The sequence below is a fragment of the Nuphar pumila genome, chromosome 14, assembly GCF_984573655.1.
Source record: "Nuphar pumila chromosome 14, dmNupPumi1.hap1.1, whole genome shotgun sequence".
NCBI classification, from domain to species: Eukaryota; Viridiplantae; Streptophyta; class Magnoliopsida; order Nymphaeales; family Nymphaeaceae; genus Nuphar; species Nuphar pumila.
In genome coordinates, this window is record NC_143262.1 from 69,031,465 (window position 1) to 69,054,444 (window position 22,980).

Genomic DNA, 22,980 nt, shown 5'->3' on the forward strand with positions numbered 1-22,980 from the left:
TTTCCTTTCTTTCTTGTTCTCATTCTTTCTTTTTATCTCACCTTGGTCTAGCCATTCTTTGAGGGAATGTCCCTCTTTAAAGGGAGCCATAGCTTGAAATAAGGCAAGTTTTGACTTTTCAAAACTTGTCTTGAAATTAGGTAAGTTTTATTTTTAAAACTTGATTTTTGAGTTTCTTTTATTTTTTGTTGATTTAAATTGGAGTGCCACATAAGATGGGATGGCCCACCTATGGACTCCTACAAGATTATAAAATTCAATTAATTTTTTAGTTTCATTCCACTAAATAAATTCCAACTTAATTCACTTTAAATACAAATTCAATTCTTTAGAAATTCAAATGTGGAATTACATAAAATGACACTATATGAACTCTGAATTAGGCTTAAATGTGAATGAATTTCATCTATTGAAATTCAAATTTCCCTGTATTTAATTTATTTGTTTTACGTATTATTCCTAAGGATAATTCACATTCTTCAAAAATCATTTCAGAAGAAATGGAATTCAACAGAGTCGATGGAACCCTTGGGGCGTGTGGGGGTATTTCTTATACTTAGAAAATTTTTCTAAGTCCTACAAACCCTATAGAGTAAAGCTTAGCTTGAATTATCAATTTTGACATATCACACAAGCAAAGATGTGCAAAAATTCATGAAATTTCCTCAAAAAATTGTGGGTATTACATTATGTGTGCGCTTATATGACTAGTTGCTTTGAAATTTAAGGGTTAAACAAGAGATTTATTCTAGTAAAAAAGAGCGAGCTTGTTTGTTTTATAATGACTTCAATTAGGGGCAAAAACTGGAAAGTGGAGTCAAATCAAGATTGACAAATAATCAAATTGTTGTTGAGTAATACAAGTTGCACACAATCTTTCTACACTCACTCGTCTCATGTCTGCAACACTTTCCAAGGCAAGTATATAGTCAGATGAAATTTTTCATTTTCAAAATTTGTTCATAGCAATTTTAGTAAGGGAAAGTTTCTTTTTCTAGACTTAGGTCATCATTCACATTGCATTTTATAAGTCCTATCATGGCACTTAATATTATGTCATGCACTCTTGTCAATTATAAATGTCATCTTTGTTTGGTCATTTGTTTGTCATAAATTTCTTTAGCATCATGATTTGATTATCTCACCAATAACATTCATATTGCATTCAATCATTCAAATTGCCTTATTTGACCTATAAAGGTTTACAAGTTGATACTACAATAAGATTTGTTTTGATAAAAATTTTTGTAATCTTTTGTTGATTTTATCCAAATTGGATTTTTCACAATGCACAGACCATTATCATAACTTTTGAAAATAGTGTCATTTTGAGCCAGTTTTTAAAATATGTTTTTGTCTTACTTGTTTCATCTTGAGACCGATGGTTGGTCATCATCAAGACCTCTCACTTAACACGGCTACTAATTATACCAGGGAGACCCTCATGTGAAACATGGTTACTTATTTGTCAATTATAAATGTCATCTTTGTTTGGTCATTTGTTTGTCATAAATTTCTTTAGCATCATGATTTGATTATCTCACTAATAACATTCATATTGCATTCAATCATTTAGGTTGCCTCATTTGATCTATAAAGGTCTACAAGTTGATATTACAATAACATTTGTTTTGATAAATTTTTCTATAATCTTTTGTTGATTTTATCCAAATTTAATTTTTCACAATGCAAAGATCATTGTCATAACTTTTACAAAGAGTGTCATTTTGAGCCAGTTTTTAAAATATGTTTTTGTCTTGTTTCGTCTTGAGACCAATGGTTGGTCATCGTCAAGACCTCTCACCTAACATGACTACTCATTACATCGGGGAGACCCTCATGTGAAACAAGATTATTGCTTTGTCTTGAGATCAATGATTGATCGTCATCAACACCCTCTTGCCTTGAGCAACTGAACATCAAGTCGAGGAGTGAGGAATGTCTGAAAATGAATTTTGCTAACATAATCATTTTTGTCAAAGTTGTCAATATTGACTTCAAGCAAGCTAAGGTCAAGTATCTTTCACATTATTTTCTCAAAAAATTTATCTTTCATGATTAAGAAAATTCATCTTAAGAACTTGATTCGTGATCACTTTGATCAAAATGGATCAAATTAGAGCATTTTATCATGCATTAGCATGACATGTCATATGCATTTTTTTTCATGTTACTAATCAATTTTCTTGTAGCTGGCATAGTTCTTAGAAATCCAATCGTCTCATTAGGTAAGCCTGCTCAGTCATATCATAGGATCATCATATAGATAGATAGACATTAGGTCCATAGAATATCTCATGGATTAATAGAGCAATCTGATACCTATTTGATAAGCGTGTAAACCATCTCATTAACCTATATCTCCAAGATATGTTTGGACCAAGAATGTCTTGTCAAACATCTTCGTCATATTCAGACACTTTTTGCCCAAAAGTTTATCTTCATCTATGTCTTTTTAAAGAAGCCTATGTTTTTAGAAAATTTATCAATCATCTTCTGTGCAACTTTACGTGACAAGACACTTGTTGTCTTTTATCTAACCTTGCTTAGCAAAGACTTCTTGGTAATCATACTGAGTTCAAGAGAAATCCCTCATATGGGATAAGGTACATGCTTAGTCTTTGGTCCAACCTCACTTGGTAAGACCTCTCTGCATATACAAACATGATCATAAAGAAACTCTCGTGTTGAGCTACATACATGCCTTTAGCTACAATGCACACAACTTGTCATCATGTCATTATCTTTCACAAGACTTTTTTTTTAAAAAAGCACAATGTCAAAGTCAATCCTTTGTCTCTTAAAACCAGTGTGCCTACTTTTTTATCGATAGAGATTCACATGCTCGACAACAAAGAGGAGCATCTATAGACACTTCAATTTTGATGAAATCATTTCATGTTAGGAGTCATATGTCAAAATCTAATAATTTTGGACTATTTTAGAGTTATTTTACATTTAAGTTAATTTTTAACCTTTAAAAAAACATTCTAAAGATTTTTATCAAAAAGATTAATTAAATTAGAAAATCTTAGCTTTCTAATAAGCCAAAAATTAGGTCAATATGACATCGAAGTCGAAAGTTATGACCAAAACAATGTGACTTGTTTAGTAAAAATCTTGTTTTTCAGATCGAACCCATTTATAGTATCTTTTTTATTACTAAAATAATAAATTTGATTTTTTACTTAAAATATGAATTAAACTAGAGGATGTTAGCTTTTAAATGCATTAATAATCACCTTCAAATAAAATTCAGATAGAAAGTTATGGCCAAAACAAGTTAACCTATTGACATGTATCGTTAGCACTTTTAGCAAAGTATTGACGACACATGGGCAATTTGGATTTGTCATTGGCATTTTTAATAATTATCGTAAGCAGCTAGTTTTTTTTAGATATGTTGTTAAGATTTTTCTAATGACATGTTTGTCGTCAACACATTTTCTAATGATATTTTCATATTTGTCATTACCATTTTTTGTCGTTGATCACCTTTTTGAGTTAAAAAATGCACACCATTTGGAGAAGCTCATTTGAAATCTTATCCATATACCCAAAAAAACTGAAATTCCACCTATCCTAAATCCAAACCAACCAACCCCCTAAAATTAGGCTAAAAAGACCCTCAACCAATCTAAAGTACCTATTGAAAGGTATACACTAGGGTTTCTCCATGCCATCTTTGAACAGATCTAGATTTATGAATCCTGAATTTGTGAGAATCATGTATGGATCCTCCATAAAAACTATAAATAGGGGTCCACTCCCTATTCTAACATCTAGAGTTTTAGATCTAGTTGTACCCATACTCTGCCAAATTCTCTACATAACTAGACCTAACTCACCTAGCTTAGCTGAGCCTACTTAGCTTAGCCTCGGATCCAAATCCTCTATCTCACCCATCTTCGTAGCTCACGCATAGTTGGAGTGATGCTAGAGTTCCAGCACACTCATTATCAATGTAAGAAAAGGATACCTAAGCTTGATGTGAGATTTGGTTTTGCTTTTCATGTTTATTTTATTTATTTTATTATAAAAATATAGATTTTTCTAACAAATATATATTTGTCATGTTTTTTTTTGTGCTTTTTTCAAGCATTGTTGGTGCTTCACACCATTAACCTCACCTTTCTTTAGGATATGCATATGAGGTATCTGTACTCACAAGCTGAAACCCGTGTTGAAAATTTTGAGCTCCTCGTGCAGTCGATCCTTACTTAATGGAGGAGGAAATATGCAAAGCTTGAAGAGCGGACCTGATAAACTCTCAAATTTGGATCCAGTTTTTTATTCATTTTTTTTTAAATTTCTTTTGAAAACCCCTCTTTTTGCTTTCAAATTTTGGGATCCACATCCTCTAATGGAGAACGACGGGAGGTAACAAGGTTCACGGGTGAAAATGATAGTGGTAAGATCGGCTAAGGTGTTTAGGATGAATAGAGGTCAGCTATGGTATGAGGAATAAAAAAAGAAGGGAGAATAGAGAGGGGATTAGGGAGAATGGAAGAGGTTAAGGAGAGGTTAGAGGGTTGGTGGAGTTGTTAGGGTACAAAATTCTCTCAACTACTTGTCAGGAGCCTAACTCGACTTGAGAACTAGATGAGCGAGTCAATTGTTATTAAGATGATAGAATGAATACAAGTAGGAGGGAGCCTCTACTCTAGCAAGGAACTCAAAAGACTAAAAGTACCCTTTTTAACTAACAAACAATTCATACCCATAATGCCCTTAAAGGCTTACAATAATCCCCAAGTTGCCCCATGAACCCGCCCAAGCATATTAGCTGACCCATAGGCTTGGACCAAAACTTGGTCGGTATCAATTCCTGCTTCCTTAAAATTTACCTTGTCCTCAAGGCAATTATAGGGCTTGCACGCAACATTGAGAGCTCCAAGGTGGCTGCCATTGCTTATACCCATGCCATGCCTTCATTTTCCCTCCCTGCGATTTCATGTAAGTGCCGCGGCCTCTTGCAACTTCAAATGTCGGGTTGTGACATGCATCGCTCTTTGAAGAACTGTACTCTTGGTGTACCTTGGATCACAGTGATGCAGCTCTCGTGTACGTATCAAGCTGCATATCACTGAACATAGCATTCATAGGTTGCTTCATATCGATGTGTATGTTGATGGACATTTTCGGTAAAGGGATTGCAGCAACAAAAGAAGGGAAGTGCAACAAAATTCTGTCACATTCCTGTTCAGCAAGAAAGGACTCTTCTCAGCAGGTGTCAACTGGGATATTTGCAGTAGGATTAAATCAGCCACCAAGGTTGTAGAGCGCATCTTTTGTGCGAAAACTCTGCATTAGAATGTTTTGTTGGCCTCTTTCGTTGGTGGTGTCTCAGACCTACTTGCGTAATATGTCATATAGAGTGATTAGTTTGTATGAATTTGCTTGCTGGCAAAAATACCTCATCAGGTCCAAGTGACAGTTAAGGAGCTGCCATGATAACACAAAAATTAAGGCTTGCATGCCTTCGGTGCAGCAATCATCTCCAGCTATTGTTTCGCTTGGCACATGACACGCAGTGGGAAGCAGTAACATATTGCAGAAATTCATGTTGTCTACAATCTTGTGCAGCATTGCAGCCCAAGGGCCAGCTATATACTCTATTAGATCACCCGTCTCAACATGCTTTTGTTGTAGCTGTGAAGATGAGGGCCTAATTGACTTCATAGTGTTTGAATTGAGGTGCATTGGTTTGGTTGCATCTTCCTGCAAACTAACAGGTGTGTGTCCTCTATAAGTCCAATTGCATGCAACAAAATATCTGATATACTTAGGACTGCATGACAGTAGCAGCATGTCAGTGGACCATGTTAGTGTACACGAACCGGGTAGTAGTAGTTTCAGCAACCAATTGTTTCCGTCATGATACATTCTGTCTTCCGTTATCTCACTTCCCAGGTCATATACTCTAAGTTACAGCTTCCTGTTGAAGTATCTACAAACCTGCCCCATTCTATTTAGGAAGAATGCCTGCACATTGCACATAGCTCAACACAACAGAACAGAGCAGTTCCAACTGCGCACACAATTTCGCTCATAGCATTCATCGTTGTTACTTAGAAAGGGGGTTCACTACTATGCATGAAAGCCAATGCCATGAGATGAACTCTGTTAGATTGTTCCACATATTCAATGAATATACTGGTGTATGAGCATCGGACAGGCATCCCACTAAGCATCAGAAACTTAGCCTGAATTTGCCGCAACTCAGTAGATTTTTCTATGCTCTCTCACTCTGCTAGATAGTTGACAGTAATGGAGCATGCATAGTAATTGCGTGTTGCTGAAAAGACAACAGCTATTTGGTATGTGCTGCCACAACAAATTGTCAGCAAGCATGCGAGCTTTGTTGATCAAATGCTTTTGTTTCTAAAAATAACTTGTTTGAAAAAATTGGTCTATTTTAAAGGCATCTTTTTTTTTACATTTGGAGCTTAAAAGGCCAGTTGTAGCTGAGTCAAGCATACTAAATTATTTGTCACATGAATTTATAAATCTCAAGATAAGGCATTTTCATCCGGATCCATTTATATCAGAGCCAGTCTATAAGACTGTCACTGGCCTATGTGGATTGGGACTATGTAGGACCATATCTATTGGATCAGAGCCAGTCCAATAGAGTGGCACTAATCTTAGTGGATCATATATGCATTGGGCTAGTCATACTCAATCTGTACTCAGATCCATTGGATCATAACCAATCTTTAAGACTAGCACCAACCATTATGGGTCCGAATTAGATCTGAACCTAGATCCAATCCAAGAGACCCATACCAAGTAAGTGCCTAGTTTGTCCATCTGGCACCAATCTTGTTGGGCCTACACCAAATTTTGTAATAACCGCAAATTCACTTCTAAAAAATTAAATTTATTTTTAAATGAAAGTGAATTGATTTCAAGACTAATTTATGATCATATTACAATTGTACAAAGCACTAGGGCTCACCTGAGTGCAAGCAGTTCTTATCTTTTAGTACCAGGTTTTTGTACAAAACTATAAGACTTTTTGTCAAAAATCAAATCATTATTTTATTTTTTAAACGTGAAATATAACCTGAGGATATGAGGTCCAACACATGTTTAATATCATTCAAATCATCTATTTGAAGCCATAATGTAAAATAAATAGTTTAAATCATCAATCTAAATAATCAAACTTTAAATATAAGTCTATAAAGTCTAACACATGTTTAGAAATTCTCGCCTATAAAACCACCCTCACTATGGAGAGGGTGGTGTATGTTCCCCCCCCGATGATTCACTGAATCCCACGTCTGTGTCTGGGGCTTTGAATGAGCACCACATATACAAGCACATGGGGCTCGTATTCCCGTGTATGTAGACATAACTTTGCATCAGACTCTGGTGTTGTTGCAAAGGCTTAAGTACCCTTTCTTGCTATTCTTCTCATAAAGTGATGGTTTGAGAAAATGACAAAAATGCCCTTCATTCAAAAAAGAAAAAACAAATAGTTCAAAAAAAGGACAAACATGTCCTCCATCCAGAAAATCGAGGATGATGTTGATGTTACGGCAATGAAGCCATACATGATACTTCAAGTACAAGGTTTTGATGATGAGCAAGTGGAATCAACTGCATTTCAGCCAAGGCTATGAAGAAATTGAAGAATTCGATGAAGAATCTTTGAAGACTAGTGTGCAAATGTTTAATTTATTAAAAGTCTTAGATTCTTGTAAGAGCCTTACTTAGAGTGCATATTTAGGTTGCATTTCACCATAAAAGTCTTTAGAAAACCTTTTCTAAAAAGAACCCTCATGAAAATCTTTTTAGAAAACTCTTTTCTTAAATTTTCATATTTATTAGTCGACCAATAGACTTACCAGTCGACTAATCCTTTCGCGCCATATTTTCTAAAAAGTCATTTTGTCAAATTAGTCGACCGGAGGTTTTATCAGTCGACTTGACAGAATGTCTGTTTTCTGGAAAATTAGCAGCAGTCGACTAATGCTTTTTATCAGTCGACTGAACAGAACATGTGTTTTCTGAAAAAAAATTTAGCAGCAGTCGACTAATTCTTTTTATCAGTCGACCGAACAGAATGTTTGTTTTTCAGAAGATTTTTTAGCAGCAGTCGACTAAAAGGTTTTTCAGTCTATTGATGATATTATCAGTCGACTAACTTTTCTCAAGTCGACTAAGTTTCAAAAATTCAGATTTTCAAACAGCTCGATTAACAGATCAGTCGACCGACGATAACTGTCAGTCTACTAATAACTAACCATTAGTCGACTAACTGATGTTTCAGTCGACTAATTTTGCCATTTTCCTGAAACATCAAAAAAGGCGTGTCTTTTCATTTTTCAAGCGTTTTGATCGTTCAAAATGGACTGTTTTGACACCCTTTCATACTCTCAACGTATGGAATCTTTGAACTATAAATATGAGTGCATTTTACACTCAATAGAACAAGAATTCAATCGATTTGAATCATTTACTTATTGCTTTTCACTCCTATTCATTCAAGTATTTGTTTTCTCACTCACGTGATATTTTCACTTCAGTTTTTCACTCAAATCACTTTGAGAGATAGTGAATTCGTGAGTAGAGTATTTCAACAACCTCAAAAGCCAATTGCATCTCATTTGCATTCAAAAGGAAGGCTCATAGATTGTTTTGTAAGTTGTTACTTATTTTCTGTAAAAAGAAGGACTCCTTGGTGTAAGGGAGTTGTTTGCTTTCAGTAGGGTTGTTACTGAAAGTGAGACCAGTTATGGTCTGTGTGATCTTATAGTTTACAAGGTTGATAGTGAAAATCTCAAGCGGGTTTTGCTTGGGGACTAGATGTAGGTCGGGTTAGACCGAACCAGGATAAAATCTTGTGTTCTTTGTGTGTTTGCTTTGAGATTTGCAAAATCATTAAATATTCCGCAGACAATTTTTTAAAAGCACTATTCACTCTCCCTTTAGTGCTCGTTGCCTCGATCCTAGTGCACTTTCATTTGGTATCAGAGCACAAGTTTGCTATTACTTTGATTTGACCATCATCTAGCATGGCAACTACAACATCTCAGCACAAAGAAGGAAGCTCCTCTGTTCGTCCTCCTCTCTTCGACGGAACAAACTATAGATACTGGAAAGTAAGAATGACAATATTCTTGCAATCCATGGATCTCGATATCTAGAGAGTTGTTTCAGAAAAGTACCAAACTCCATCAATTGATTTCAGCCGATGGACCGATGATGAAAAAAAGATTGCTTCATTGAATGCCAAAGCAATGAATGCATTATATTGTGGCGTTGACAAGGTAGAATTCAATCGCATCTCTCAATGCTCTACAGCAAATGAAATTTGGCATACTCTTCTAGTAACTCACGAAGGTACGTCAAAGGTAAAGGAATCTAAAATTGCTTCTTTAGTTCATAAATTTGAATTGTTCAAAATGAAGCAAAATGAATCTATATCGGACATGGTAACTAGAATGACCGATATAACTAACACTTTGAAATCCCTTGGAAAAGAATATTCACAAGTGGATTTAGTCAGAAAGATTCTAAGGTGTTTAACTCCTGAATGGGAGAGAAAAACCACTGCTATTGAAGAAGCAAATGATCTCAATACTCTCACTCTTGAAGACTTAGTTGGTAACCTAATGGCATATGAGGTCCAACTTCAAGACAGACAAGAAGAAGAGCCTAAGAAGAAATCTCTTGCTTTTAAGGCTACTTCTGACTCAGAAAATTCAGAAGAAGATGAAGATATTGCCCTCATCACAAGGCAATTCAGAAGATTCATCAAAAAGGGAAGATTTCAAAGAAAGGTAAAGAAAGCAGATTCTTCCATTTCCAATGAAGTCAAGTGCTTTAACTGCAAAAAGGCAAGACATATCAAGAAAAATTGTCCTCTTCTCAAATTCAAGCCCAAGGACCAATTCAAGAAGAAAAAGGCATTTCAAGCATGTTGGGATGATAGTGACTCCTCTTCCGATGAAGAATCAAATGAAGAAGTCGCCAACATGTGTTTTGTAGCACAAGAAGATTCGGTAAGTCAATTTGACTATGATGAGTTATTTGAAGCATTTAATGATTTATATGCTAAATTTAAGAGTCTTAGTTCTAAAAATAAAGAGTTAAAAACTGAAAATTTAACTCTTGACTCTCAAAATAAAGTGTTACTTCAAGAAATAGAAGATCTCAAGAAGGAAAATTCTTGCCAAGCACTTGAGATAAAAGAAATTGGAGTTAGAACCAATCTCTTACAAAAAGAAATATCTAGTCTTAAAGAAAAGTCAAATGATCTTCTTTCTATAGTGACCAAATTCACAAATGGTCAAGAGAATCTAGAAAAACTTCTTGGTTCTCAAAGATGCTCGGTTAATAAAACCAGATTAGGATATAGCTTCTTTGATAGTCAAAATAGACCAAACTATGTAGTGAAAAATCAAAGACATTATTCTCAACCTTTTGTTCATAAAACTAAACTTTCTAGTTCTAATAGAAATGCATCTAAATATGATTATTCTAGACATGTTTATTCTAAATCCTTTTATAGAAAGAATATTTATTATCAAAGGAAACCAAAATCCAAATGGATATGGGTTCCTAAGACTAACTCTCATGGACCCGAAAATAGAAAGGGGTCAAATGCTCTGTTTTCTGATTTTGTTGTAGGTACACAACATAAGGAGCAAATGGATATTGGACAGCGGCTGTTCCAAACATATGATTGGAAGGCCGAAGTTATTTTCCACCCTCCAAAATAAGGATGGAGGAACCGTCACCTTTGGTGACAATAACAAGGGAAAAGTGATAGGTATTGGTAATATTGGTAATCCAAAATTTCCCTTGATAGAAAATGTTCTTTTAGTAGATGGTTTAATGCATAATTTAATATCTATCAGTCAATTATGTGATAAAGGTTTTCATGTTTCTTTTGAAAATGATTTATGCTTAATTTCTGATTTTCAATCTAAAAAGATCATTTTTAAAGGTAAAAGAAGAAACAATGTGTATGAACTATATCTAGATGAATTACCCTCTTTTAATGAAAAATGTCTTATTGTTTCAAATGAAATTCAATGGTTATGGCACAAGAGACTTGGACATGTTAACTTTAAAATTATTTCAAAGTTATCCAAGAATGATCTTGTAAGAGGCCTACCTAGAATACCATATAAAAAGGATCACTTATGTGATGCTTGTCAAAGGGGTAAACAAATCAAGAGTTCTTTTAAAGCAAAAGATATAGTTTCAACAAAACGTCCTCTTGAACTTTTACATTTAGATCTATTTGGACCATTTAGAATTCAAAGTTTAAATGGTAGCAAGTATGCTTTTGTTATAGTAGACGATTATTCTCGGTTTACATGGGTGATTTTTCTAAAAAGCAAAAATGATGCTTTTTCAGAATTTTCTAAACTTTGTAGAAGAATTACAAATGAAAAATCTACATCTATTATTAAAATTCGTAGTGATCATGGTGGTGAATTTGAAAATGAATCTTTTCTAAAGTTTTGTGATTTACATGGTATATCTCACAACTTTGCTTTTCCTAGAGCGGCTCCACAAAATGGAGTTGTTGAAAGAAAGAATAGAACTTTGCAAGAATGTGTTAGAACCATGCTTCAAGATAAAAATTTACCAAAATACTTTTGGGCTGAAGCAATTAATACAACATGTTATGTCTTAAATCGTGTTTTTATTCGACCAATTTTACATAAAACATGTTTTGAATTGTATTATGATCGTATACCAAAGATCTCATATTTCAAAATTTTTGGTAGTAAATGTTTCTTGTTAAATACCAAAGATAATCTTGATAAGTTTGATTCAAAATCAGATGAATCAATATTTCTTGGATATTCTTCTAGAAGTAAAGCATATTGTATTTTCAATAAAAGAACATCTTGTATTGAAGAATCTTTACATGTTGCATTTGATGAGAATTGTGAGCAGGTTATACCTCTAAGCGAAGGAGAAGAAGTAATACTTCAAGAAGAACCCTTGATAGAGAGTACTTCTCAAGAAAATATTCCTCTTCAACCGGTTTGGAAAGAAGTTCCTAATCATCCACATAAACAAGTTATTGGTGAAATAAAGAGTGGTGTCCAAACTAGAAGGCAGTTAGAAAAATATATTGCAAATGTTGCTTTCATATCTAAATTAGAACCAAAGAATATCAATGAGGCTTGTGTTGATGAATTTTGGCTTTTGGCCATGTCTGAAGAACTTAACCAATTTACTAGGAATGATGTTTGAGATCTAGTTGATAGACCAAAGGATCATCCAGTAATTGGAACAAGATGGGTCTTCCAAAATAAGCTGGATGAAAATGGTGAAGTCATTCGTAACAAAGCAAGGCTAGTGGCACAAGGCTATAATCAAGAAGAAGGCATAGATTTTGATGAAACCTATGCACCAGTGGCTCGATTAGAGTCAATTCGAATGATGCTTGCTTTTGCTAGTTACATGAACTTCAAGTTATATCAAATTGATGTTAAGAGTGCATTCTTAAATGGACACATCAATGAAGAAGTTTATGTAGAGCAACCTCCAGGCTTTGAAAATGAGAAATATCTAGAAAAGGTCTACAAATTGAAAAGAGCTTTGTATGGACTCAAACAAGCACCAAGAGCGTGGTATGAAAGACTACGAAATTTTCTAGAACAATCTGGTTTTTCCATTGGTCGGGTAGACTCCACTTTATTTATTAAAAATCTTAATTCAGATATTCTTATTGTACAAATTTATGTTGATGACATAATATTTGGTTCTACTAATGATTCTCTTTGTAAAGAATTTGCTAAAGCTATGCAGAAAGAGTTTGAAATGAGCTTGATGGGCGAATTAAACTACTTCCTTGGACTTCAAATAAAGCAAACTGAAGAAGGAATCTTCATCAATCAGGCTAAGTATACAAAAGAACTTCTCAAGAGATTTGGGATGGACTCATCGAAATCAAGAAGGAATCCTATGAGTACAACTACTTCTCTTGATAAAGATGAAAATGGTAAAAGTGTAGATACTAAGCTCTACAGAGGTATGATCGGATCTCTATTATACTTAACTGCTAGTCGACCTGATATTATGCTTAGTGTTTGTATGTGTGCAAGATTTCAAGCTAATCCAAAGGAATCTCATTTAACTGCAGTAAAACAAATTTTTTGTTATTTGAAAGATACTTCAGATTTCAGATTGTTTTACCCAAAATCATCTTCCTTTGATTTAGTTTCATATAGTGATGCAGATTTTGCAGGAAGTAAATCTGATCGCAAGAGTACTAGTGGAACTTGTCATTTCTTAGAAAATTCCTTAGTCTCTTGGTTTAGTAAAAAGCAAAATTCAGTATCACTCTCAACAATTGAAGCAGAATATATAGCGGCTAGTTTAGCATGTTCACAAGTACTTTGGATGAAACAGACCTTAAAAGATTTTGGTTTGAATTACTCAACAACTATTTATTGTGATAACACTAGTGCTATAAATCTTTCGAAAAATCCTATTCAACACTCAAGAACTAAGCATATTGAAGTTAGACATCATTTTTTAAGAGATCATGTGTTAAAAGGAGATATTTCGTTAAATTTTATTTCCACTAAAGAACAACATGCCGATATCTTCACTAAAACTCTTAAAAATAAAGATTTTATGAGAATTAGGAGAGAACTAGGTATTTGCTCATTTTTGGATTTATAAAAATGCTGATTTTTGAACAAAATCTCAAAATCACACTATATTAGTCGACCGATAAAATTCTAGTCGACTGATGTTTTAGAATTTTATAATAAATCGCACTATATTAGTCGACCGATAAAATTCTAGTTGACTGGTGTTTTAAATTTTGGAATGTATCGCACCATATTAGTCGACCGATATATTTCTAGTCGACTGATGATATTTTTAGAATGAGTCGCACATTCTTAGTCGACCGATAAAGATTTAGTCGACTAAAATTGTTTAAAATTTTTAAATGAAGGGACCCGATACCCCTTGGATTTTTAAAACACCCGTTCTTTTTAAAATAAGCATCGTTTCACTTCGTTTTCGTATCTTTTCGTTTTTCTTAAAAACGAAAACCCTCTTTCTCTTTTGCCTCTCTTTCTTCCGAAAAACCCTCGGAGTGCCGTTCGATCCCATTTTCGCTGGGATTTTCTTACCATAACAAGGAGACGCCTGAGTCTTCTGGTCGTGATCTTGAAACGCCGGAATCCTCCTGCAGTAACTGGAGCATCTTCAAAACACGCCAGAACCCTCTTGTGTGACAGTGCATTGCTGGAATCCCCTTGTGGCCGACTTCTCACTCGCCGTCAGCCATTGTATCCTCCTCTGGTTCTGTTTCACATCGTCGGACAATGTTCTACTTCTGCCGGAAATCATTTGGAAGCCGTCATTGTTTTTGGTAACTCTATTTTTTTTAACCATGCCTCGTACGAAGTCTGCATCTGCAAAAGGTTTAGGTTCTCCTCCTCCTACACCTTCTTCAAGACATGGTTTTTCACTAAGATTACTTTGCAATCCTCTTCTCTATGATACTTTTGGATCAATTTCTGCACTACCTATTTTACCAAGACGAAATGTTCTATTTCACTTGTTTTCTCGTTACAAAATAAGAGAATTATTTCCTGGAATTTCACATCTTTTTTATGCTTGTGCAGATACCCTTCACTATATGTTTCTTATTCACTTGTTTTACACGAATTTACAAATGGATCATGAAACTGGAGTTTTGTCCTCTCTTGTTCGTGATGTTGAAATCGAGTTTGATTCGAAATTACTTGGAGAAATTCTTGAAATTCCACCTTCAGACACTCTTTTCAACACTATTGAATTAAATGATGAAAGAGTTTTTGAACAAATTCTTCTTCCAGGCGCACCTCACTGCCCTCCTTTCAAAAATACTAATCTTCAAACTCATGCACGCATTGCTGGACGAATCCTTGCCCATAATGTTCTACCCAAAACTGGTTCTTTTGATTATTATTCCACAGATCTATCTACGGCTCTTTATGTTTTATTTGGAAATATTTCTGTCAACTGGGCCAATGTGTATTTTACAAACTTGTGGAAACAAAAACCATTTCTTCCTTATGGTTGTCTTTTAACCCGTATTTTTAGACATTTCAAAGTTCCTTTAACAAATGAAAAATACATTAGGCAAAAAGAGTTCTTTGATCAAACAATTTTTAAAAGAATGAAAATTAAATATCTGCCTCCTTTAAATGTTGATCAAACTGAACCATCTGATCCTAATGAACCATCAATTTCTGAACCTTCACCTTCTGCGACACCTTCATCTCATGCAAAAAGAAAGAAATTTTCGACAAGTCAAGACCATGATGAAGTTATGCAGAGATTGAAAGCTTTGGAGCTGCATCAACACACTTTTCGTGAAGATGTGACTCAACAACTATCTTCGATTCAGAAAGAGATTACTTCAATCAAGGATTTTCTTAACTCACTTTTCTAATCTTTGTTGTCTGAACTTTCATACTTTATGGGTTGTAATATTTTAAACTTGTATCTCTATTTTGCTTATGCTATTTCTGCCCTTACTCTTTTTTGATTCTGACAAAGGGGAAGAAAAAGATGATAGCAATTACATTGCAGGAGATCTTGCATGGGAAATGCAAAATTAAGAGAAAAAGAAAGCTTTGAATGAATGTATTTCTAAATGCATGAAGAAATGATGAATGGAAATGCAAACCAATCAATATGTGATATATGTGCTTTAAATGTGCTAACTTTTAATGTTTTGCAGCATATTGATAGGGGGAGTAAAATCTCCATCTATGCATCTAAATGCTTCATCTTTGATTAAGTTTGTCATCATCAAAAAGGGGGAGATTGTTACGACAATGAAGCCATGCATGATACTTCAAGTACAAGGTTTTGATGATGAGCAAGTGGAATCAACTGCATTTCAGCCAAGGCTATGAAGAAATTGAAGAATTCGATAAAGAATCTTTGAAGACTAGTGTGCAAATGTTTAATTCATTAAAAGTCTTAGATTCTTGTAAGAGCCTTACTTAGAGTGCATATTTAGGTTGCATTTCACCTTAAAAGTCTTTAGAAAAACTTTTTCAAAAAGAACCCTCATGAAAATCTTTTTAGAAAACTCTTTTCTTAAATTTTCATGTTTATTAGTCGACCAATAGACTTACCAGTCGACTAATCCTTTCGCGCCATATTTTCTAAAAACTCATTTTTGTCAAATTAGTCAACCGAAGGTTTTATCAGTCGACTTGATAGAATGTCTGTTTTCTGGAAAATTAGCAGCAGTCGACTAATGGTTTTATCAGTCAACTGAACAGAACATGTGTTTTCTAAAAAAAAATTTAGCAGCAGTCGACTAATGCTTTTTATCAGTCGACCGAACAGAATGTTTGTTTTTCAGAAGATTTTTTAGCAGCAGTCGACTAAAAGGTTTTTCAGTCTACTGATGATATTATCAGTCGACTAACTTTTCTCAAGTCGACTAAGTTTCAAAAATTCAGATTTTCAAACGGCTCGATTAACAGATCAGTCGACCAACGATAACTGTCAGTCTACTAATAACTAACTATTAGTCGACTAACTGATGTTTCAGTCGACTAATTTTGCCGTTTTCTTGAAACTTCAAAAAAGGCGTGTCTTTTCATTTTTCAAGCTTTTTGATCGTTCAAAATGAACTATTTTGACACCCTTTCATACTCTCAACGTATGGAATCTTTGAACTATAAATATGAGTGTATTTTACACTCAATAGAACAAGAATTCAATTGATTTGAATCATTTACTTATTGCTTTTCACTCCTATTCATTCAAGTATTTGTTTTCTCACTCACGTGATATTTTCACTTCACTTTTTCACTCAAATCACTTTGAGAGATAGTGAATTCGTGAGTAGAGTATTTCAACAACCTCAAAAGCCAATTGCATCTCATTTGCATTCAAAAGGAAGGCTCATAGGTTGTTTTGTAAGTTGTTACTTATTTTCTGTAAAAAGAAGGACTCCTTGGTGTAAAGGAGTTGTTTGCTTTCAGTAGGGTTGTTACTGAAAGTGGGACCAGTTATGGTCTGTGTGATATTGTAGTTTACAAGGTTGATAGTGAAAATCTCAAGCGGGTTTTGCTTGGGGACTGGATGTAGGTCGGGTTAGACCGAACCAGGATAAAATCTTGTGTTCTTTGTGTGTTTGCTTTGAGATTTGCAAAATCATTAAATATTCTGCAGATAATTTTTTAAAAGCACTATTCACCCCCCTCTAGTGCTCGTTGTCTCGATCCTAGTGCACTTTCAGTTGACTCTTCAAAGTCTTCTTCTTCTTTCTCCGTTCAAAAAAAGGACAAATATGTCCTCCATCCAGAAAGTCGAGGATGATGTTGACTCTTCAAAGTCTTCTTCTTCTTTCTCCGTAAAACACTGTAAAACCCTCTCTCTCTCTCTAGAGAAGAAATCAAGGGAGGCAAAGAGTTCTCCCTGGAGAAGGCCATGAACATCAACCCTCTCACTCTCTCTCCGTTCTCTCTCTACTTCTGTGCACATCCAACAAACGATCCTACATTGCTCCATCAAACACCGACTGACCTGCACACTGACTGTAGCATCGTTCAACTTGAAGAGTTGTGGATTCTGATTCAGAGTTTTTACCCTAAAAGAATGGGGGTCTGAGGGCTCCTCCCAGCGTGGGTAGCATCATTCAACTTGATTCGTTGTGGAGCCTGATTTAGAGTTTTTGCCCTTACAGGAGGGGGTCCGGGGGCTCCCCCCCGGCGCGGATCCCGTTGCGCGGTCAGCGGGCGGGGGGCAGCGCCCTCTGGACCAAATTTTTTTGGGGCCTTCCAACAGCGATTTGTAGTGTTATCGAGCTTTCCTACAACAATTTGTAGTATTTTCGGGTCTCCAACGAGCCCCACAACGATTTATAGTGTTATCCGGCTTTTCAACAGCGATTTGTTGTGTCTTCCGCAAATCGCTATAGCGATTTATAGTGTTTTTGGATCTCACTATAGCGATTTGTAGTGTCTTCCGCAAATCGTTATAGTGATTTATAGTGTTTTTGAATCTCACTATAGCGATTTGTAGTGTCTTCCGCAATCGCTATAACGATTTATAGTGTTATTCAGTAAGCAAATCATTGTAAATCGCTACCCGAATTAGGACAAACTTGTCAGGGCCATATCTCCCTAACCGGAGGTCATATTCCAAATCCGTAAAAAGTGGTGTCTTTGTTATTGAGTATAGTTTATTCCTATAAATTTTAAGTAATTTCTATTATAATTTCATTTCCCATTTTAACTAAAAACCAAACCCTTATTATTTTGTGTTATTTGAGTTGCACAACACCATTCTCGCTTGACATCCACATATTGATTCTGGCATGCTCCCTGTTGGATTCTCCATTGATTTCTTCCAACTTTGCTTGGAACAAACATATGTCTTTCTCACCATGACACCCTGTGCATTTTTTTACCACGACACCCGGGACCCGTGCCGAGGGGAGCCCCCGGACCCCCCTTCTGTAAGGGCAAAAATTCTAAATCAGGCTCCACAATGAATCAAGTTGAACGATGCTACCCATGCTGGGAGGAGCCCTCAAACCCTTCTCCTGTAAGGGCAAAAACTCTGAATCAGGCTCCACAACGAATCAATTTGAACAATGCTATCCACGTTGGAAGGAGCCCCCAAACCCTCCTCCTATAAAGGCAAAAACTCTAAATCAAGCTCCACAACTCATCAAGTTGAATGATGCTACCCACGCTGGGAGGAGCCCTCAGACCCCTTTTCTGTAAGGGTAAAAACTCTAAATCAGACTCCATAACTCTTCAAGTTGAATGATGCTACCCACGCTGGGAGGAGCCCTCAGACCCCCCTTTCTGTAAGGGTAAAAACTCTAAATCAGACTCCACAACTCTTCAAGTTGAATGATGCTACCCACGCTGGGAGGAGCCCCCAGACCCCTCTTCTGTAAGGGTAAAAACTTTGAATCAGGATCTACAACTCATTTAGTATAATGATGCTACCCACGCTGGGATGAGCCCCCAAACCCTTCTCCTGTAAGGGTAAAAACTCTGAATCAGGCTCCACAACAGTCAATGTGCAGGTCAGTCGGTGCTTGATGGAGCAATATAGGATCTTCTGTTGGATGTGCACAGAAGCAAAAATAGAAGGGAGAGAGAGAGTGAGAGGGTTGATGTTCATGGCCTCCTCCAGGGGAGATTTCTTTCTCGGATAATCCTGCAGTGCAGAGACTAGGTCTTAAATAATCATCTTCGGGGCACTTAAGTCTTTACAACCACTCCTTTTCAAGAATCGTCATTTTTTTTTGCACCAATGGAGGAGAGGATACTTAAGTCTTTGAATGGCATCAAACTCCAACGCTAATTAATGGTGACAAACATGGGGATACGAGACACACATGCTTACATACGTGGTCCTCTTTGGGACCCCCGAACATGAGATGTAGCTAACTGCCCTGTTCGGGGGGGAACATATAACCTGCTTCGCTCACTATGCCAGCCCATTTTTATGGCAAAAGCAAGTATGAGTTTTAAAATTTAAATATGGATGTGGTCCTCCGTACAAAATTATACATTTCACAGTAATAGAGAATAAAGCATAAGTTTGTCAAACACTCTATGATTAAAACACAATCTTATCAGCTCATACGCTTATGTCCTGTGGCTTGACGATAACAGGGAGGCCACCACTAATGTTTGCGGTGAGTCCAGGGGCGAACTTCAACCTATTGCAGCGAGGGCTGGTTTCTAACCTGAACCTCTGGAAGAGGGAGACAGCAACGCTCTTCATCTGAATGAAGGCGATATCCTTCCCCAAGCAGACCCTGGAGCCCGCTTGGAAGACTGGGTATTTGAAGGGGTTCTCGGGGACGAACACGCCGTCCCTGAGCCATCTCTCGGGCCGGAACTCCTCGCAATCGGTGCCCCATATGGAGTCCATCCTCCCCATAGCGTAGGGGTGGTACGTCACCCGGGTGCCCTTCCTCACAAACGTCCCGTCGGGGAACACGTCATCTTCCGTGGCGTACTTGGAGTCAAACTGCACCGGTGGGTAGAGCCTCATGCTCTCGGAGAGCGCCGCGTGGAGGTAGTGCAGATCCTTCAGTTGCCCATACTGCAGACCGGTGTTTGGCCCAACGATTCTCTGTATCTCGGCGACGATGGATCTCTCGACGTTGGGGTGCCGCGAGATGAGCCATAAGAAGGCAGTGAGGGCGGAGGCGATGGTGTCTCGCCCTGCGAGGAGGAAGCTGATGACGATGTCCCTCATGAGGCGATCGTCGCCGGTCGAGCACATGAACCTGGCCAGGAGGTCTTGGTGCGAGGTTGGGCCGAGGGCCGCCCGGCGCTTGCGGATGACCTCTTCCGCGAGGGTGTGCGTCTTCCGGACGGCCTCCCTGAGCTCGCGCTCCGACCCCACCCGCAGCAGGCGCTTGGCCTTCCACACGAAGGGCGCCCACATGGTAGCCCGCCGCGCCGATATCTGGGAGGCCGAGTCGAAGGCCCTGGCGAACTCGCACAAGGGCAGCGCGAGGTCGAGGCACCGTGGGTCAACGCCGAAGGATACCTTGCAGATGCAGTCGAACGAGAACCGCCTCAGCACGTCCTGCAGGTCTACCCAATGCCCGGACCTGGCCGCCGAGCCGAGCACCGGCACCAGGCGATCGTGGATCTCCTCCCGTATGAGCCCGAAGACTAAGGACCGCACGCTGACGCTGCCCAGCTCGAAGCTGGCCATCTTGCGCTGCTGCCACCACAGGTCACCGTCGACGTTGAAGATGCCGCGGCCCAGTAGGTCGTGCAGGATGGCGGAGAAGGCTCTGCCCTTCGGGTAGTTGTCGAAACGGGCCAGCAGGATGTGCTCCACGTTATTGGGGTTGGCTGTGATGATGTTGCGCAGCAGGTGGTTGTGGATGGTGTGCGTGGGGGACTGCTTCAGCAGGGACGCGTACCAGTCGGCCAGGTTGTCGAAGTCCTCTGTCCACTGGTTGGTGAGGTAGGAGCGGCATATGCTGCAGCTGCAGCACGGCTTCAAGATGCACAGCAGCAGCACCACCAAAACTGACAGGACGATGAGTGGGAAGAGGCACCATAGCCACCCACAAATTTCCATCTCTTTCTCTCTGTGTGTTGTTGAATAATACTAAATATTTTAGTATAGTTTAGAGGAAGGGATATTGTTGGGGGGGGGGGGGGGGGGGGGGAGGAGATATGACACAATATGATGTTGGGGGAGGGTGAAGAGGTGGTGGTTTCCTTTCTAAAGGGATCATGTAGGTGGGGTTGTAGTGGAGTTTGCTTGTCGGGGGTAATCTTTCTTGTTTAACATGAAAAGTTTAAGATGGGAATTTCTTTTACAAAATTATCGTCCACAATTCCATGGATATGAGTGGTGTCCACAGCCGGGGCAGACACGCAACTTAGTCTTGGAGCCAATGCAGCACGTGGTACTTATGCTCAACAGTGTTGAGTGGGGAGAGATGTATTGGACGATGACGTTAACTGCCCACAGCGGTTAGTTGGGGGCTTACTCATCATTCCACAGCCGAACGTAGCTTGATGTAAGGGTTTCACCAAAATACCCTTAAAAGTTGAAGCCTGACTCAGGGCCTGCCGAAAGCTGGATTCTATCATTGTTTGGTGTCATCTGATCCACCATAAGAGAAACCATACCCAGTTCGACTGCATCTGCTTTAAACCCTCGAGGGTCCAAACCAGCAAGGTTTTCCTTGATAAGTATCGAAAAAAAAAACGAAAACAAATATCCCTAGCATGTACAAAAAAAGGGTGGTCATACGAAGTTTTAGAGGGGGACTCGACTAAACAAGAGGAGAGGGTGGTGTATGTTCGCCCCCGATGATTCACTGAATCCCACGTCTGTGTTCGGGTGGTCGAATGAGCGCCACGTATTCATGCACATGGGGCTCGTATGCCCGTGTATGTTGACATACCTTTGCATCGGACTCTGGTGTTGTTGCAAAGACTTAATCACCCTTACTTGCTTTTCTTGCCCTGAAATGACGGTTCGATGAAATGACAAAAATATCCTCCATTAAAAAGCTGTGAAACGATCGTTCGAGAAAAGGACAAAAAAGTCCTTCATCCAGAAAGTTTGATGTTAACTATTTAAAGTGGAGACGTTCCCTATTCATTAAACTCCTGCGCCATCTGCTGTAACAGTAGCTCCCATTATCAACCCAAACTTTGCCTTCGTCTCCAGTCGAGCTTTCCGCCTTGTTTTTTATCTTGTTTTACAACACATTGTCGCCTTCTCGTGCCTGCCTTGTGTTACAAAACATTCATGTGTCTTCTCTTCATTTTTGCTGTCGTTAGGCATCATGGAAGAAAGCAATGATGCACAAACATTCCAACAAGTGCCATTAAGGCAACGTGAGTATCTTTTCATCTCATCATGTTATCGATGAAGAAGGCATGTCGTCTGGTGTGCCATTAAGGCATTGTTTGGTTATTGCAGGTAGATCATGTTCTTACGATGGTTGGAAACTTATCGATATTTGTAAGACGCTGGGACCTGTTGACAAGAATGCTTGTTTACAAATGCTAGGAAGGGCCTCTACCCCATCAGGTATCCTACATTAACTCATTATATGCATTGTATCGATTTGTTTGCTATTATGCTCAATTTCTTTCTTATCGATTTGTAATTTATTGTGCGATATATTTATCGACCTTTTAGATAGTATGGTTTTGGTTGTCGAGTTGTAAGTTATTATGCTGAATTGCCGTATCGATTTTCAATATCTTACAAATCGATATGTATGTCGATTTGTAAGATATTATATGTTATGTAATATGTATTTCTAAGATATTTGTGCACAAACTTTGAAAATGTGTGCTTGCAGAAACACATCTTTACTTGCATGTGGGGGGGAGGGGGGGGGGGCGATTTTTGCAGGCATGTCGCTGCTCTCTCAGCGACTTCGATTGGACTCGCTTTTGAGCCTAGTGGATGTAATGAGAGTGTTATCGTTAACACACATGTACGACA

At 37.8% G+C, this 22,980-nt stretch overlaps 1 protein-coding gene across 1 annotated transcript; it reads right to left on the reverse strand.

Annotated features, from left to right (window-relative positions):
• Positions 1 to 19,532: 19,532 nt before the first annotated feature.
• On the reverse strand, positions 19,533 to 21,150 carry LOC149816918 (cytochrome P450 94C1-like). The gene has a single exon (XM_089987711.1). The coding sequence runs from the start codon at positions 21,082 to 21,084 to the stop codon at positions 19,615 to 19,617; it is 1,470 nt and encodes a 489-aa protein (XP_089843837.1). The 5' UTR covers positions 21,085 to 21,150; the 3' UTR covers positions 19,533 to 19,614.
• Positions 21,151 to 22,980: the final 1,830 nt, after the last annotated feature.